At 43.9% G+C, this 19,706-nt stretch overlaps 1 protein-coding gene across 3 annotated transcripts in view; it reads left to right on the forward strand.

Annotated features, from left to right (window-relative positions):
* Window positions 1–340: 340 nt before the first annotated feature.
* LOC105477081 (ferrochelatase) overlaps window positions 341–19,706 on the forward strand; it is a 67,096-nt gene continuing 47,730 nt past the window's right edge. For all 3 annotated transcript variants that reach the window (XM_071085275.1, XM_011733432.3, XM_011733433.3), the window contains exons 1-4: window positions 341–489; window positions 6,858–6,984; window positions 13,615–13,734; window positions 15,046–15,194. In XM_071085275.1, the coding sequence (XP_070941376.1) occupies window positions 423–489; window positions 6,858–6,984; window positions 13,615–13,734; window positions 15,046–15,194 (463 nt within the window). In that variant the 5' untranslated portion in view covers window positions 341–422. The remainder of the gene's footprint in view (window positions 490–6,857; window positions 6,985–13,614; window positions 13,735–15,045; window positions 15,195–19,706) is intronic.

Here is a 19,706-nt window from a genome sequence, read left to right on the forward strand (position 1 = left end):
ATAATAGTAAAGGAAACGTCAAAAAAAGTTATTTGCTGAGTCATGGCTGAGGATCCTCAGTTGTCTAGCTTGGCAGATGCAACCAGGGCACCCGTCCAGCGCAAATACGAGTCCAGCAGGTTTTGCAGTGACCTGCGATGGTGGTGGGGAGTGGGCTTCTAGCTCAGCCGCCAGGCCCATTTTCACGCAGGGAGCAGCGCCCAGCTGGGGCGGGCTCTCCGCGAGAGGCGTGTCCCCGCCTGGCCTCGCCCCCGAGGCCCCGCCCCGGCCCGGCAGCGAATGAACGGGCGCGCCGGGAGGGCGCGAGGTCAGGGGGCCGGGGACGCGCGTGGGGAGCGCTGCCCCACTCGGCCGCTGCTGGGCGGACACCTGGGCGCTCCAACGCGGGAGGAGCCCCGACTCGGGCCGAGGCTGCCCGGGCAATGCCTTCACTCGGCGCAAACATGGCTGCGGCCCTGCGCGCCGCGGGCGTCCTGCTCCGCGATCCGCGTAAGTGGGTCTGTCGCGGCGGCCGCCAGGGCCAGGGTCCCTGAGACGGCGTGGGCAGAGCGGGCAGCTGGAGCCGGGGCCCTCGCGTCCCGGGGATTTCGGGATCGGCCGTGGGGGCACTGCGAGCAAACGGGCGAGGGGCTTCGCGGAGAAGGGAGGGGTGAGGGCAGCACTCAGGGCTCGGGGGGCCGCGGGGAGGGCGCCTGGATCCAGGAGGCGCAGGTTCAAGTCCCATCGGTCGGCTGGGTGGCTTGCAGCCGTGGCTGGAATTTCCTAGAGCCTTGGTTATTGTCACCTGTAATAACCAGACTGTTGAGAAGGTTACACCAGGGAAGGTATGTTATGGGCCTGCCGTAGAGGACAGTAAGGAAGGCATCGTCATCATCACCACCATGGACATCTGCCCTGCATTTCCTTCCCTGCTGAGGAAAGCCCATGGCCCTTGGTCCCTCTATGCCCACTTCTCCTTGGCAGCAGGACCCACCGTGGGGCAGCCTGGGCTGCTGTTTTCTAGAGATATTTGGAGAACATGTGAGACCCAGGAACAGCTTCCCATGTTTCTGATGCAAACCGTGAATAGGTTGTGACCGCAGGATGAGCTGATGGGACTGTGGGTCTCACCCACCTGGCTGGGACAGCATTTCCAACTGTGACAGCTTGAACAAGGCACCTAACTTCGCCAGAGCTTTGGTAAATGTACATTGAAATCCTAATTTTTTTAAGGCTTGCCTTGAACATGAGCACCTTGCCTGGCACACAGTAGGTACACAGGCATCTTCAAAATGTCTAGCCATTCATGTAGAAGGCTGCCACAAATAAGATGCTTATTTAATGCATCTGAACGGTGACTGGACACAGACCGGACATATTTTTCTAGGAAGTTCATCAGTCTGACACCGACTTGGAGTGGAGAGAATCCCCTCTGAACCTCCATATCTCATTAGAGGTGGCTTTGTTAGGAAAATAATAAGGACCCAGTGTACAATGAGGCTAGCTCACTAAAGGCACTGGGGGACAAAGGACATTGTTTTTAAAGAAGAGGCAGCACAGTGCCAGTCGTGGGGCCGAAAGAAGTATTGAACTAATCTTTTCTTTCATTGACCTTTCCTGTGGCAAATGAAGTCTGACAGGCCTTAGATTTGAGGTCATGGAACAATACGTGAACTTTAAATTATTTGTAGTCTAGATTAAAAGTGGAAGGATTCAGAAACTCTAGCAGAAATACTTTTGGAGTCTATTTGTGTTACAGACTTTGATTTGAAGGTGTAGTTATAATCATCATTTTGGTTGATAGGGAAAAATCAACTTCTGTGTGAGAAAACATTGAGGAGTATTTCTGAAAATGAGTTCTGAAAGTAAAAGTGGAAAAGCAAAGTTTTATACTTTATGTATCTAGCATATTACAGAATTAATAAGCTTCCTGGGGTGGGCCATATATTATCTGTCTGTCTGTTTAGCTATCTATATGAATTATTTTTTTTCTTGGTGCCTTTTTCTTTCCAAACTTTAAACGTGTTTTGTTTTGTTTTGTTTTGTTTTTTAAGAGATGGAGTGTTGCTCTGTCGCCCAGGCTGGTATACAGTGGTGCCATCATAGTTCACTGCAGCCTTGAAATCCTGGGATCAAGTGATCCTCCCGCCTCAGCCTCCCTGGTAGCTGGGATTACAGGCATGATCTGGTGTGCCTGGCCTTCCAAACTTTTTTTTTTTTTTTTGCTGAGCATATATTGTCTTATGTAATTAGAAAAAAAAATTCTAGGATAATAAAAGAGTTTTAGGGTTTACATAAAAGACATTAGAACATTTTGGCTCCATATCAGCAACTAACCAATATTTTGAAGCACCCACTGTGTTTATTGATAGTTACAATATAGAACCTTATTTCTTTTGTTAATTTTAAAAATGGTGCATATTTTATAAGTACTTTTGAAGTAATCTTCATCTCCTGTGTGATAGAAAAGGGCCATCATAGATTTCAGTACTTGTGTACCTCGCCTTTTACTCTCTTCTGCCTCACCTGCAAGGATCCAAAATGTTAATTTGGTTTTGAAGAACCAGTTGATACTTATTAACTTACGAACTTCTTAAGTCATGGGTATACTTTTGAATGATCACCTATTGGATTTGTCCAGGAATTATGAAGTTTGTTTTTTGAGAGAAGTTTTTTTTTTTTTTTTTTTGAGACCGGGTCTCACCGTTGCCTAGGCTGCTGGTCTTGAACTCCTGAGCTCAAGTGAGCCTCCTGCCTCAACCTTCCAAGTAGCTGTGACTACAGGTGTTCACCACTGCAGGAGTTATGAAGTTTTTTTGTTTTGTTTTGTTTTGTTTGTTTTCGGTTTTTTTTTTTTTTTTTTTTTGAGATGGAGTCTGGCTCTGTTGACAGGCTGGAGTACAGTGGTGTGATCTCGGCTCACTGCAGCCTCTGCCTCCCAGGTTCAAGGGATTCTCCTGCCTCAGTCTCCCAAGTAGTTGGGACTACAGGCATGTGCCACCACACCCGGCTAATTTTTTTGTATTTTTAGTAGAGATGGATTTCACTGTGTTAGCCAGGATGGTCTCAATCTCCTGACCTGTGATCTGCCCGCCTCGGCCTCCCAGAGTGCTGGGATTACAGGCGTGAGCCACCGCGCCCGGCGGAGTTTTGTTTTCTTTTGTCATCTTCTGTTTTGCTGCTTATCTCTTGGTTTGATCATTTTTATTGTTTGTAGGCTTTCTTTTTCTTTTTTTTTTTTTTAATAAAAAATAATAGAGATAGAGTCTCTTCACGTGGCCCAGGCTAGTCTCAAACTCCTGGGCCCAAGCAGTCCTCCCGCCTCAGCCTCCCAAACTGCTGGGATTACAGGTGTGAGCCCCCATGCCCGGCCTGTTTGTAGGCCTTCTAAAGGTAGACCAGTTATCCATGTAAGGAGGAGGGGCAGAATTACTTGGTCTTAGTTCATAAATGGGCAAGTCTGTACTATTGGATATTCTTCACCCCTTTGCTTAACCACATGCAGTGTAGCAAGGCATTGCTGTTGGGGCTGGACATATTTTTCCCCTCTTATCTTCACAGCAGCCCTGCAGAAGTAGCCTTATCACTATTTTGCAGATGAGAAAAGTGACACTCGCAGCATCTCAGTGAGTTGCCCAGGCCCAGCCATACAGCCTCTTGGTCCCGTGTGGGATTTCTGCTCAGATCTCTCTGGTTTCCGAACACGTACTCTCTACGCCACTCAATGCTGCCTGTGCCATCAGATTCTCTTCAACTGTGAGCTGAGTCTTTTCCAGAGTCTCAGTTGGCCCTTTGAATGTTTGCTTTAAACTCCTTTAGCCTGGACAAATGCTAATTGTTTGGTAGGAGACACTCTTCATTTCTCTAGAATCTTCAGATCATTAGGGGAGAGGAGTATTTTAGATGAGTCCTTGAAGGGTGAGTGTATTAACTCACCTGAGTGGAAAGGGTCCCTTGGTAGCAATATCATTCTCCTCTCTGAGAATCTGGTGAACCATGGAGAACATAATTTTGTAAGTAGGACATGGTAATAGTTAAGCTGCTTGAAAAGCTACTAGCTCCCAGATTTTACTAGGAAATCCTCATCTACTAGTTGGAAAATCTAATCCCTCCCCACCGCTTCCTTCTTTTTTTTTTTTTTTTGAGACGGAGTCCTGCTCTGTCGCCCAGGCTGGAGTGCAGTGGTGCGATCTCGGCTCACTGCAAGCTCTGCCTCCTGGGTTCACGCCATTCTCCTGCCTCAGCCTCTTGAGTAGCTGGGACCACAGGCACCCACCACCATGCCAAGCTAATTTTTTTTTTTTTTTTTGTATTTTTAGTAGAGACGGGGTTTCACAGTGTTAGCCAGGATGGTCTCGATCTCCTGACCTCATGATCCACCCACCTCGGCCTCCCAAAATGCTGGGATTACAGGTGTGAGCCACTGTGCCCGGCCTTTCTTTCTTTTTTTTTTTTTAACTCCTTAAATTTTTTGTAGAAACAAGGGTCTTTCTATGTTGTACAAGCTGCCCCAAAATGGCTGGGTTCAAGCGATCCTCCCACCTCAGCCTCCCAAAGTGCTGGGATTACAGGTGTGAGCCACCACACCTGGAACTCCTTCCTTTTTTTAGGTTTGAAGGAGGAAATGTCATTTTATTACAGATGGAGTGCCCCTTATCCTGAATGCTTGGGACCACAGGTGTTTTGGATTTCAGATTTTTTTAGGTTTTGGAATATACTTACCGATTGAGCAGTCCAAATCTGAAAATCTAAAATTCAAAATGCTCCAATGAGCATTTTCTTTGAGTGTCATGTCAGCGCTCAAAAAGTTTCAGGTTTTGGAGCAATTTGGATTTTGGATTTTCACATTTGGGATGCTAAACTTATACCAGCAGTCAAATTGTGGAATGCCAAGGTTTTATTCTCATATCCCATGGAATCGGATACAGTCTCACTCATATAAGGAATTAGGGACATTGCAGCATGATTAGGAACCTGGTTAAATCCCATGATGAAGTTCAGAATTAAACTTATGTAAAAAAGGAGATGTGAGTTGGTTTGAGCCTTGGAATTGAATTTCTTTTTTTTTTTTTTTTAAACACCAACTCAAACCAGATGGAATTGAACTTCTTTATGGAATCTTTGCACTTCCACTTTGAGTTAGTAAAGATTATTTAGCATAAGCTCACATAATTGGCTCTGCTGGGAATGTGCACAATCTGGATGGTTGGAAATCTAATGGCCTGGAGATATCATTCTCTTCTATTTCACAGACATGCTAGGTGATAACATCAGAGCAGGTATAGTTCCCATCCTCTAGAAACTGTCAATTGAAACTAACGCCAGCACTAATCACATGGTGGATGCTGCAGAGCGCTTCACTCCTCTGCTCTCCTCCTCACAAGAATCCCTGTAGCAAGGTGTCATTTTACAGATCGGGAAACTCAGGCTCAGGAAGACCTGGCCCCAGGTCACATTGCTAGTAAGTGGCAGAGCTGAATTCAGAGTCAGAGCTGCTTGACCCACAGCCTAAATTCCTCCTCAGGGCACCTTTGCCTGTTAGGAGGAGGAGGGCAGAAGGAGACTGATGGCAAGCTGGTTTCTAACCGACCGGTTTGAGAATGGGGAAGAGGTCATGTGCATAGCACCAGGCGCCATAGTAACCGCCCTCTCACATGGCCATCTTCAGTACATCCTCTATGGCTTCAGTTTCATTTCACTGGATGTTTAAGGACTAGTACTCTTCATATGACAGCTGAGTATGGCACACGGACTCCTCAATTCAGGTGGGTTCTTCAGGCCCACTGCCACCTCCTGTGGGGCCCTAGGACAAGGGTATACTTGAAGGCACATATATGGTATGTGGGATGTCGCAAGCTACCAAACTGGGAAATATGTTCTGTCCTCCTATGTTGACAAATAGACCTTGATCACGACCTGGAAGGGTGAGCTCTTGAACTCTGAGCTCCTGCAGAAATGCAGAGGCCTTTGGAGAGTTGCCTCTGATTCATACACTTTCCTGCTTCTCTTCCTGCCGCCAGCTCTTTCTGGCCTTGTGAGGAGTCTCGCCCACAGCCTGGATGGATTCTCTGGTCTGCATGCCTAGTTCCACTCTTGCTCCTGCAAACGGCTATCCCTTGGCCACCATTCAGGTCAAGACTTGCTACACTGATGGCACAACCTCCCTCAGGAGGATGGATCCAGAAAAGATGCCTGCACCCACCCTGGGAGTGGGTGTGGAGCTTGGGGGACAGGGAATCCTGGGGCACTGGGAGCCTGGTCTGGTACATGGGATGTGGACTCCTGGCGGGGCATGTCTCCTTGGTGGTAGAGACTGCATACCCCGCGGGGTGGGGTGCAGTGGGAGGAGGGCTAAAACAGGCCCTGGGAAACAGAGGCCCCTTGTCAAGGTTCAAGGGCAGTACTGGGTTCTCAGCACCAGTGCTTTCTGAAGAAGGCTTGGAGGCAGAAGGGAGAACTGCAGCTATGTGAAAACTGGCCCAGTTGCCACTCCTGAAATTGGTGGCTTTTCACCTTTTCTGCAGCCCCTTCTCTTTCCACAGGAGCAGCACGCTACTGTCAGTCATGTTGGTCTCGTACAGGGCTTCTTGTGAGGGATTGTATCAACATCTGCAGCTGAGGTGGGGAGAGGAGGTGTGTGTAGTTTCTAAAATGCTTCCCTGCAGGCTCTCATCGGCCATCCTAGGGGAGCGATCCTCCACCCCATCCCCTTGGACAGGCCTTAAGTGCCTTTACCTGCCTGCAGAGAAATGCTAGGAAAATCATTTCTGCCATCGCATCTCTTTAAATTTTAAATCCAGGAATTATGCTCTGAGGACTTCTTCAGAAGAAATTACTTTCCAGCTAGATTTCATGCGAGCATTTTAATTTTGTCACAGTGGCATCCAGCAGCTGGAGGGTCTGTCAGCCATGGAGGTGGAAGTCAGGTGCAGCTGCAGCAGCCGCCGCCACAGAAACAGCCCAGCATGCCCAGCATGCAAAACCTCAAGTTCAACCGCAGAAGAGGTATGAGTCTAACATCAGGTACAAATAAGGATTTCTCTTTATTGATGCAGACACCAGTAGACCCAAGCTGCCTAGGAGGAAAGGTGCTGGGAAAAGCCAGTGTGGAAGGAGCGGTGTGCTATTTTCTTGGCTTCCTTTCAACAGCTGTTAAACCACAGATTTTACACCCTCCTTCCCCACTGGATCTTTCCTCGCAACAGGGCTATTGTTAAAAGACACAGTTGAGTACAGTCTGCAAATTGTGTTAGGAATTTGGTTCTGGAATATGTCATATAACAGAAATTATATATGCTGGAAATGTATTTATGAACCTAACATAATTATGCCTATGAAATGTATGTTCTGTACAGGATAACGAATAACTGATCTACCAAGAATTTCTATAGGAAACTAGAGTATTGTTTTTCATCCCTTAACACAGTGAACATAATTATAAAGGAAGTAATATGATTTATCATCAATTAAAGAAGTGAAGTACATGTTTCATACCTCACCTCTTCTGTTGCTGGTGGCTGGCAGCAGGCATGGCATTGTTGCAAGGGTCCTCTTTAGTAACAGAAGTCACAACTGCTCCCAAGTCTTCCTCTGTACAGAGGCAACAGAAGACTCTATAAAGGGAAGTTACCGAGATGAGTACATAGAAACAGCACCCTTTAATATCAGGCAGAGCGAGATAAAGTAGCTAGGACCTATTTAACTCCATGACCTTTCTCCTAGATCACACATTGTGTGATGAAAATTATACAGGTATGAGTGTGTGTGTATAATATATATAACATATATATATTATATATATATAATTTTTTATTTTTTTGAGAGAGTCTCACTCTGTCACCTAGGCTGGAGTGCGGTGGCACAATCTTGGCTCACTGCAACCTCCACCTCCCGGGTTCAAGCAATTCTCATGTCTCAGCCTCCCAAGTAGCTGGGATTACAGGCACACACCACCATGCCTGGCTAATTTTTGTATTTTTTGTAGAGATGGGAATTCACTATGTTGGCCAGGCTGGTCTCGAACTTCTGACTTCAAGTGATCCGCCTGCCTCGGCCTTCCAAAGTGCTGGGATTATAGGCATGAGCCACCACACCCAGTCATATATATACATATATATATATATATATATTTTTTAGAGGGAGTCTTGCTCTTTCACCCAGGCTGGAGTGCAGTGTCTTGATCTTTTCTCACTGCAACCTACACCTCCCAGGTTCAAGCGATTCTCCTGCCTCAGCCTCCCAAGTAACTGGGATTACAGGTGTATGCCACCACACCCTGTTAATTTTGTATTTTTAGCAGAGATGGGGTTTTACCATGTTGGCCATGCGGCTGTCGAACTCCTAACTTCAAGTGATCCACCTGCCTTGGCCTCCCGAAGTGCTGGGATTACAGGCATGAGCCACCGTTTTTATTTTGAGAAGTGTTGCACTGTCACCCAGGCTGTACTACAGTGGTGTGATCATGGCTCACTGCATCCTTGAACTCCTGGGCTTAAGCGATCCTCCTGTCTCAGCCTCCTGAGTGGCTAGGACTACAGGTGCACACCACCACACCCAGCTAATTAAAAATTTTTTTTTCTTGTAAAGATGGGGTCTTACTTTGCTGCCTAGGTTGGTTTTGAACTCTTGGCTTCCAGCAGTTCTCCTGCTGTGGCCTTCCAAAGTGCTGGTATTACAGGCATGAGCCACGAGCCACCATGCCTGGCCAAAACCAAAATTTTCTTATTGTGTGTTTATTATTTTCTGCTGTATGATCATAAGTATGATGATTTAGTGCTGTGTAACCTGAGGTTACTTGGGGATGGGCATTGGATACCTTCTTCATCTGGCAGCCTGCCAAGAAGGACCCATTCCATTTCTCCTTACCTTTCCCAGCCCCTCTCCCCACTTAAGCCATAAGTACTGAGGGTTGGGATTTGATAGAAACTGAAGAACCGATTCAATGTGGAATCCTGGAAGAAAAATTATTTCATTTGTGTGTTATTCTAGTGGCAACTCATTAATATAAGTAGCCTTAATATTATTAAAATTAAATGAAAATCTTTAAGTTCTACTAAGTAACTTTAGATCATATTTATATAAAATACATGGGATCATTTTAGAGAATACAGATAGGGAAAAAAATACTTTAAACATTATGAAAGGTCTTACCACCCAATATTTTGTTTCTCTCTTCTTAAAAAAAAAAAATAGAGACAAGGTCTTACTGTATTTCTCAGGCTTGTCTTGAACTGCTGGGGTCAAGCAGTCCTCCTGCCTCAACCTTCCAGAGTGCTGAGATTACAGGTGTGAACGACCAGCCAGGCCAATTTTGTCTGTATGACTATTAAGATTCACTCTATGTATTTAGCAAGATGTGACCGTACTATACATCATATATTTATAATGCCCTCTTTTTATTTATCATCATATAAATATTTGTCTATATTATTTTGGTAACTGAAGAGTATTTTATTAAGTCATAAACTACCCTGTCCAACATTATGGGACGTGTAGGTGATTTATAGTTTTTTAATACTAGAAATGGTGAAGCAATGAGTGTGTTTGTGGATTATTCTGATGGCAGACATTATGAAGGCATTGTGCTGCTTAATGCTTGGGCTGGACTAGATTGCAGTACTAGCGTAGACACTACACTAGGCTGGGGTTGACAGATTCGTTCTGTAAAGGGTTAGGCAGTAAATTTTTCAGGCTTTGTAAGCCAAACTCTCTCTTTTGCTGCTATTCAACTCTGCTGTTGTAATGTGAGAGCAGCCACAGATATTACATAAACAATGAGGGGAGCTGTGTTCCAGTAAAACTTTCTTTACAAAAGCAGGCAGTAGGGGTGTATGTGTGTACACAGATTTAGTGCCTGGGCTGTAGTTCGCCAAATTCTGTTCTAGAGGCATCGTAGACCCACAGGCCAATCATGTCTTAGAGGTTCAATGAAGAGCTGGGATCTTATTACTTTTTCTTGAGGCTGACCATATAGAGTAGAATAGAATCATTGTTTATGAATTGACAAGCTTAAGTTTCTGTTACGTACATTTAATATTTCAAGGAAAAACCTTGTATTTTGAGAGTCCGGGATATAAAAATGGCAAAATGTTGAAACCTTTCCAAGTGAGACATTTTAAATATATTTTGCTGTATACACTTTTATGTGTAAACAAACGGAACATGAACGTTCAGACCTTGGTCTCAGGTGTGTTCTGTCTGGAAGGAGAGGCGATGGAGGCCCTTGACTAAAGCTTTCACTTCACATTCTAGAATAGAGGGGTGTCAGACTAGGACTCACTAATGCGCTATTCATCATGCACAACACAGTTTTGAATTAAGTGCATGTGTATTTAGGTATTTTCAAGTCGTGTGCATCTCTTTAATGTGTAAGATCAACATGGGTTTGCAAAACCGTGAGCAGGGCAGAGTAGCATCCCCTTTAAAGCCACTCTTGTTCTGAGCTCAGGTGTTATAGATGAAAAACAGCTCTAAATCCCGTTTGCACACTGATACTGTCTGTGGCTTGGGTAAATCTTTTAGCCTGAGGTTTTTTAACCAGTAATCTGTTAACTGGCAGCGATCCATGGGAAATGCACTTAATTTATTGTGAGTCACAGATTTTGAGGGCGAAAGACAGGATCCCAGGAGAAGACTGGTGGTCTAAGTAGAAAGATTAAAGGAATATCACAAAATAATGCATCTGGAATTTTCAAATATCAAGGAAAGAAAACTCAACACACCCCTGTTAATGCAGTCGTAGGACTCGAGCATGGAAGAGTTATATAACAACCACATCTTCACTGCAGTTGCTTGGTTTTTTAAAAGGGGATGAAGCCCTCTTCCTCTAAGACAGTGATTCTCAGTAGGGGGAAGGGGGCATTTTTGCCTCCTGGGACAACTTTGGCAATGTCTGGAGACATTTTTGGTTGTCACACTGGGGTGGGGTGTGTGCTGTTGTCATCTATAGGTAGAGGCCAGGTATGCTGTTAAGCCTCATTGCACAGTACAGTGATCTACAACGAAGGACTCTCCAGCCCCACACGTCAGTAGTGCTGAGGCTGAGAAACCCTGGTCGAAGACAATGATGTGAAAAGGGACCTTAGTTAATCTTTATAATGGGGTCTAAATGAGAAAATCCCTGACCTCATTGTAATGCCATATTTCTCCTTCCCCAGGAATTGATTCGTATTCTGAAAAATTAGGTTGAGAAATCAAGATTTTTACCTCATTCACTTCCAATAGGTTTGATCAAGAAAAGTTTCCACGCGTTTACATTTGACATACGCTGCTGCCTTACATTATTGCCAAATGTTGTTAATAATTGTTTAAAAATTACCCATTAAGATGTCATCATAAGCCCAGGACAATGGCTCACACCTGTAATCTCAGCACTTTGGGAGCCTGAGCCAGGAGTTGGAGACCAGTCTGGGCAACATGGCAAGACTCCGTCTCTCTAAAAAAATTTAAAAAGTAATCAGGCATGGAGGCAGGTGCCTGTGGTCCCAGCTCCTCAGAAGGCTGAAGCGGGAGGATCGCTTGAGCTCGGGAGGTCGAGGATGCAGTGAGCCTTGTTTGTGCAACTGCACCCCAGCCTGGGTGACAGAGTGAGACCCTGTCTCAAAAAAAAAAAAAAAAAAAAAGAAAGAACAAAAGGTGTCATCATAGTATCATTAGTTGTCAAGCACATAAAGAATGTTTTTCTATACAGGCTCTGTCTCAGCAGCGTCGGCTTAGTCGCTGCTGTAGTCAGACGTGGTCTGGTACAGGAGATTCAGGAAGTGGACCCCTCAGCACTCGTAATAACGGTGTTTAGATAAACTTCAGGCTGGTTATTTTTCAGCTGCTATATTGAAAGTGAATAGAGGGTACAACCATATAATGAAATATTATTTAGCAATAAAGAGGAGTGAAGTGTACTGATTCATGCTATGACATGAATAGGCAAATCTATAGACCCAGAAATGTCCTGAATAGGCAAATCTATAGACCCAGAAAGTAGATTAGTGGTTGCCAGGGGTGAGAAGGGAGGGAATGGGGAGTGGCTTTAATGGATTCAAAGATTCTTTGTGGGGTAAAGATGTCCTGGAGTTAGATAGTTGTGGTGGTTTCCTGCCCTTCCTTATGATTAGAAACCTCTGAATTGTTCAGATTATGGTGAATTTTATGGTATGTGAGTTATATCTCTATTTTTAAAAATGAAAAAAGATGAATGAATGGAAGAAATGCTCCTTGTTCTTTAGTTCCCCAGTTATTGCCATCCCATGGCTACCTGTTCATGGGGACACACAAGGTCTTCTGATGGCTCCTGCCAGCGTGCCAGAGGCACCTGGCCCTGCTCCGGCTTCGCCTTGCTCTCTGGAGGGGCTTAGGAGTGGAGAGCTCCTGGCCTGGCTCGCTTTGGGCTGTGTTGACTCCGGAGCTTGATCTGGATTTTAGGTTTACATTTTTGCCTAGTACTTTGTTTTTTTAAGTTTCCAGAAACTGCTTGACCTAAAACTTGTTATGGAGCTCTGCTTTCTTTTTGCTTCTTCCTGCTCATTCAGTGGTTGATTCTCTACCCTGGGACTAATTTGAATGTTAGCACCGGTTCTTGCAGGAATTATCTAGCAGTGAATTTCCATGCAGGATGGAGAGGAGAAGTTTATCATAACAGGAGCCACAGGTGAAGGAATAGAGGGAGGTCCTAGAGAAGGAAGCAGAGGAACAAGCAATAACTTCAGTCAGTCCTGGTACGGTGGCCCATGCCTGTAATCCCAGCACTTTGGGAGGCTGAGGCCGGTTCCTGAGGTCAGGATTTTGAGACCAGCCTGGCCAACATGGCAAAATGCCATCTCTAGTAAAAATACAAAAATTAGCCCGGGTGCCTGTAATCCCAGTTACTTAGGAGGCTGAGGCAGGAGAATTGTTTAAATCTGGGAGGCGGAGGTTGTAGTGAGCTGAGATCGTACCACTGCACTCCAGCCTGGGTGACAGAGTGAGACTCCATTTCAAAAATACAATAAAATGTAAAACATAATTTCAGTCAGTACTCATTTAATTTAATCATTGACTAAAGAGACAAGAGTAGATGCAAGAGTGGGGATGGGCTGGTATTAGACTGTGGAGGTTTAAAATTAGGGGGTAACCCTGCTTTGTATAGAGTAGAACTTACCATGTGCCTGCACGTGCTAAGTGACTGAAGCTGTTACCACTGAATTCTCAAAACAGCATTTTGAGTAGCTGGTGGGTGCTGTGTTTTCCAGATGAGGAAACCTGAAGATGGGAGAGGTCGGGTAACCTCTGTATTCGCATGGCATTCACATGTACAAATGCTTTAGCCTCAGGACAATTTTAGACTTCTACCTTGACTCCCAGTCCCTAAAGATTCAATCTCTGTTCAGGCTGAGACTTTAAAAGGGAAACATTTCCAGCTGAGTGAAGACTGATATCATGGATTAAGCCAAAAGACAAAGGTCCGCGTCTGAGCTGGGACCATGAGGAACTGGAGGCCACAGATGTCCCTGAATAGGTATCCGTGTGACGGCAGTGAAAAGAGCCGTAGTATTTACCTTTGTACGCAACAGGTTAGATAAGGGTTGCTGGCTGAACCAAGATTCCACCCTGGAAGAAAATCAGAAGTGTGACAAATCAACCATTGTATTTTATTTTATGTAGGAAGCCCAAAACTGGAATATTAATGCTAAACATGGGAGGCCCCGAAACCCTCGGAGATGTTCACGACTTCCTTCTGAGACTCTTCTTGGACCGAGACCTCATGACGCTTCCTATTCAGAAGTGAGATCCATATAAACACCTCGACTTGATTATAACCTTGGCACTGCATTGACATGCGTCTCTCAATTCTGTAGTTTCAAACCAGTAAATTGTTTTAATGCGTATCTGGTAATGGTTAAAGCAGCAGCATTGTTTTCTATTGGATATCAGAAGGATATGATACCAGAAAATTTCAGGGGGAGAGAGCAAATAAGTTAGTGAGGATTCTCCTTGAGCCCTTTGCTCCCCAGAGCCCTGGAAATTGCAGTTTACTTGACATAGCCTAAGCACCTTTAAAGATTTTTAAAAATGTATTTGTCCTTGGCACTTAACGGCTGATTAACAGTCAGGGAAGCAATGATTATTATTCATTTGTACTATAAATATGGATTGTTGCTGCCCTTCTTTTCCGTTCATCCTTCTTTCCCTTCTTCCTTCTCTCCTTTTTCTTTCAAAATAGATTTTTGTAATGAAAAATTAATACATGCATGTGATAACTACAAATAGTATAAAAGTAATTACAGTAAAAGGCAAATGTCCCTTTCCCCTTGCACCCCCAGTTACCCACCTGGAGGTCAACTCTGTTACATCCAGAAATAGTCTGTGCATATCCAAGTATAGACATACATACGCACACACACACACACCCTCCCCCACTTTGTTACACAAATGTGAAGGTACTTATGTACTATATTTGAAACTTTCCTTTTTTTTTTTAAACTTAACACTGTATCTTGTTTCATAACATTATATCGATATATAGGTCTGGCTCATTTTTTGATTACTCTTTAGAATTGCATGATATGGCTGTAACTTCATTTGTTTAATCCGTGCTTCATGTTGGACAATTAGGTTGTTTACAGTATTGCAGTGAATATAGTGAATAGTCTTGTGTATACATCTTTGCTCCTATATGCAAGTGTATCTATAAGATTAATGGACTTTATTTTTTAAATTAAGAGAAATGTATACTGCCTTTGTCTTATATCCTAGTTCTCATTAGGTGTGGGATCAAAATGTGTTACTCTAGTAGCTAGCACACATCCAGGGTTCTCCGCGTGGGTGTTGTGCGTCCTGAATCTTCAGGGTGTGCTACTGGAACAACTTGTGGAGCACAACTGGGTATTCCTCAGAGCGGGTCTAGCTTTAGCTCCATAATCTACAACAAGACAGCTGGCTATTGTCAGTGACCTCAAGCTTCTATTTTAAAGGCTTAATCTTGTTAGGCTCTCTAAAATTTTGCTTATTTTTTTTTTTTTTATTGAGTAGAAAACATTTCTCAGGTTGCTAAGGTGGAATAAAATCCACTTACCTGTGTGTTAAATGATTTAGTAAGCTGGCACCATTCATCGCCAAACGTCGAACCCCCAAGATTCAAGAGCAGTACCGCAGGATTGGAGGCGGGTCCCCCATCAAGATATGGACTTCCAAGCAGGGAGAGGGCATGGTGAAGCTGCTGGATGAATTGTCCCCCAACACAGGTATGGTGTTTCTTCATTAACATGTAACTAGATTAGTTCTTTCAAAGTAGTTATGAAATTCAAAACAGTAGTAGAAGCTAAATGCTTCATATGTACTGGCAACTCGATTTGTGGTGTTTCTATGTAATACATGGTCATTTAATTTAGGTCTCCAGGCATCCCTTGACCTTTAGCCTTTGCTATGACTTCTTACATTACAAGTGAAAAAAAACCTAAGGATTTGGGACATGAGTTTCAAAAGGAAGTTCGAGATGTTTGTTAAGTTGAAGTAGAGTATAAGGCATAAGCAACATACCATAAATAAAAGATGCATATATCATTATGCTGGAAAGAAATCTTTGAGAAATAAATTGAGTCTGCTGCTATTGCCTTTTCTTTCTGGTTGGACAGCTAATTAGAATATTTAGAGCAGTATTAGCTAGCTATCGTGGAAGCCACAAGACACTAAGCAACTTGCAGTGATGCTGTCAGCTCTCAGGATACCACCATAATAAGGTATTGAAGGTCCTCGATGGATGTGGCACCAAAAAGAGGATTGTGCACATCTGAGAACCTCTATCCAGAATAATAGTGTGCAGAGTGAACCACTAAATGCATGGATGAAGTAAAAATGCCGTATTAAACACATTGAAGACACAATTGATTGCAGGACAGCCTGCTTTTGTATAATACTAAGACACAAAAGCACTACCAGTTAATTTTAAGACACCATCTATTGTAAACTGGACTGATATGAGAAATGTTAAAACCAAAAACACGTACATCTTAGGACACATGAATTACATTCATTGCAAATATATCTTCGAGCTTTGGGATCAGGATAGGTGTGTGACACTGGGAACCCTCAAGGAGAACAGCTCCACTAGGCAGGACCAAAAGGAGCATTTCACTCTTTCCTGACATCACTGAGCAAGCGTCCACTCCAGCGGCTCTCAGAATCCACTGGTTCCCATGGCACAAAATAACAAAGGGTCCTGGCCCCTTCTCAGATCACCTCACATGGAAAATCGTTCATCTGTGCTTCTGCATATTTGGCTTGCTTCCTGCTTTCAGCTGTGGCTCAAGGGCATTTCTTATGCAGTTCCTCCGTGCATGCCGCAGTGCACCTTTAAAATGTCAGCCCTCCATTCACACCTACTTGATAGAGAACAAACTCCAGTCATTAACAGTTTATCCCGATCAAAGATTTCTTGTGGGCCTGGCGTGGTGGCTCATGCCTGTAATCCCAGCACTTTGGGAGGCCAAGGCGGGTGGATCACTTGAGCCCAGGAGTTCAAGACCAGCCTGAGCAACATGGTGAAACTCTGTCTACACACACACACACACACAACAACAAAAATAACAACAACAAATTAGTCAGGCACGCCTGGAGGCCCAGCTATTTGTGAGGCTAAGGTGGAAGGATCGCTTGAGCCAGGGAGGTTGAAGCTACAGTGAGCCACGATCACGCCATTGCACTCCAGCCTGGGCAACAGAGTAAGACCCTGTCTCAAAAAAAAAAAAAAGGTCTATTATGAACCAGATTTGCAATTGCTATGGTGTCTTCAGTGGGAAGAGGAGGCAGAAAGGTTCTCATTTTTCCTGTTTTTATGTTACTGTAGTACCCATCATTATAAAGAGCGCTAGTAAGCATGGGGGTGGGGTACACCCCAGCTGTTTGGGAGGCTGAGGCAGAAGGATTGCGTGAGCCCAGGAGTTGAAGTCCTGGTAGAGTTGTCAGACTTGAAAAAGGAATAGACAGAAGGGCATCCTTCCCGCCACCTCCTGTCTCTGTGGCGAGGCTGTTGGGGGTACCTCTCCATCTCCTTCTCATTTCTCCTCCCTTCTGATCCTTTCTTTCCTATACAGTTGTAAAGTTTACTTTTGAACTATGTCTATTCATTTATTTCTATTAAGAAAAATTCTCTTTAGGCCAGAAAATGTGATAATTGCAAACAGATAAACACGTTTCATGCTGTCATTTTTTAGGGAAGTGGTTGTTGCTTGGTAGCCAGTGTGGACATTTTGAGACTTGCGCTGGTTTCATAGAATTGACCAGTTAACTAAGACAGTGAGTTATATCAGGAAGTGGTTTCATGTAGTTGCATTGCAGAAATGTAGAAAATAGATACGGGAATAGATGAGAAGTGTAATCATGTGATGGAAAGTCTAAATCTCAAATATGCTATACAAATTGTAGTTTAACTGTTTGGCTTGTAACTGCTTTTAGTGACTCATGAAATAATTCTGTTCTTTACCGGATGCAGTGTGGCTGGAGTATAGGTTCTTTTCTCTGATGGTGCTGGCTTCCCTGCTCTGGTTCAGGTAGTTTACTTACTTCACTAAGCCTCAGCTAGAAAATGGGGTTGGTAATAGAACCCAACTCCTAGATCCTTGTGAAAATTAAATGAGATAATCCTGAAAGACATTAACATGACAAAAATTCAATATACGTGAGCTTTTTAATTCATGATTAGCACAGGGTTCAGATCTGATACAAATTAAGAAGCATTTGCTACGTATTTCAAACTTTTCTTTCAAAAAATCATGTACAAATCGGACATTTGAACTATTGTATATGCTAGATTAATGAAGTTTTGCTGTTTAAAAATCTAGTTTCTCTATCTTTTAGTAGTTCTTGCTGAAGACTGTTTACATTAGACGGCTGCTGTGAGGGTACCTAGGCTAGGCCAGTGAGTGATGTGTTTTGGGCTCACTCTGGCCAGATGTGCCCATGAGATGTGGCGCTGGTTAACATCAGAGATGCTCCTTCCCGTCCCTGTGTCCTTCCAGGGACAGCCAGCCTCTGTGTGAAACCCATCCTGGTGGACAAGGGGCCTCCGTGAACACTGTTTGTTAGTTCTTCAGGATATGCGCAGTTGGAGAGTACATTGCCGCTTTTTCTACAATATGTGTTTACAGGTTGTCTTTAGAAAGCATTTAGAAAACATTATCAGTTCTTTCTAGGGTATTTTCCTCTGTCTCACTTTAAAACGTGGCCACCTGCTGTGTCTTTATCTGCAAGGGCAGCCCCTCTACCTCTTAGTGTGCATGATTTGAGGCACTCCCAGACTCCAGGCATTTAGACTGTAATCTTCAGATACTGGACAGGTGAAAAGAAAATGTGAGAAGCTAGTTGACCTGCAGCACTGGGGATGTCATTCTGATCATTGTATTGTTTCAAAGTAGATTCGAAAACAGTTTCCACTTGCTTGCTAAACCTCAGCTCAGATCACCAAGAGTTGCTTCAAGGGTTTTGATGGTATTGTAATAGTTGGCAGTTTTTAGCACAAAGCACATAATCTTTGAACAATTAAGTCATTTGGAGTTTGCTTATGGGATCATGTCCTCTGATATATATATATATATATATATATATATTTTTTTTTTTTTTTTTTTTTTTTTTTGAGACGAAGTCTCGCTCTGCCGCCCAGGCTGGAGTGCAGTGGCCGGATCTCAGCTCACTGCAAGCTCCGCCTCCCGGGTTCACGCCATTCTCCTGCCTCAGCCTCCCGAGTAGTTGGGACTACAGGCGCCCACCACCGCGCCCGGCTAGTTTTTTGTATTTTTTAGTAGAGACGGGGTTTCACCGTGTTAGCCAGGATGGTCTCGATCTCCTGACCTCGTGATCCGCCCGTCTCGGCCTCCCAAAGTGCTGGGATTACAGGCTTGAGCCACCGCGCCCGGCCACCCTCCTCTGATATATTTTAATTGCTAGTGATCATTTTATGCAAGGCAGCATGAAATTCGTGGCCTGAAAATGGACAGAGCACTAAAAATGATTCAGTTTTACTTCCTTCCTCTCTTTTGCAGTCCCCAACCAGAGACTACTGAGTCCAACCAGTCTTTCTGTGCGCACATGTGCTTCTCTCGCCTAACGGCATTCTGCTTCTCCCTTGGGAATGTGTTCCATTGGCTCATAGTTCTCTGGGTCAAGTTAGGAGGAATGTCATCCTTGTATATATCTATGTTTAAATGAGATAAACTCCCGTCTTTTCCTTCACTTTAACCTAAATGTTTCTTGTGGCAATTTATGTCACATTCATAGTTGCAGCCCCTGCTAATGCTTTGGACAGTAACATTATCATGGTCTTATTATTACCTGACATTCATGTAGTGATTCTCACTGTCATCCCTGAGTGTAAGTTATATGTAATCCTATGAAAAGACAAGGAAACAAGACTAAGTAAGTTTAGGAAACTTGTAGTTTTATGACTTTATACATGCTTAAGCAATTATGTGGTGTGGATGTTTTTGAACCATAGGAAAGGAAGATGCGGGAAGATAAAGAAGATAGAGGAGAGTATTAGTGAAAGGACAGGGAAGGGACAGGGAAAGAACACGAGGATATGCATCAGGCATGGGCCATTTAGGTACCAAGAACGATGACTTTCAATCCCATGTGGCACCTCCAAATTAAGCACTGTTTTATATGTGTAATGAGGAGAATCATTTTAATCATTTATTATCAATGAATTTTTTTACATATCCAAGAACTCTTTCTTTTTTTATGTATAAACGAGTTGGCCTGGG

This window comes from Macaca nemestrina, chromosome 19 (genome assembly GCF_043159975.1).
Source record: "Macaca nemestrina isolate mMacNem1 chromosome 19, mMacNem.hap1, whole genome shotgun sequence".
In the NCBI taxonomy this organism is placed as follows: domain Eukaryota; kingdom Metazoa; phylum Chordata; class Mammalia; order Primates; family Cercopithecidae; genus Macaca; species Macaca nemestrina.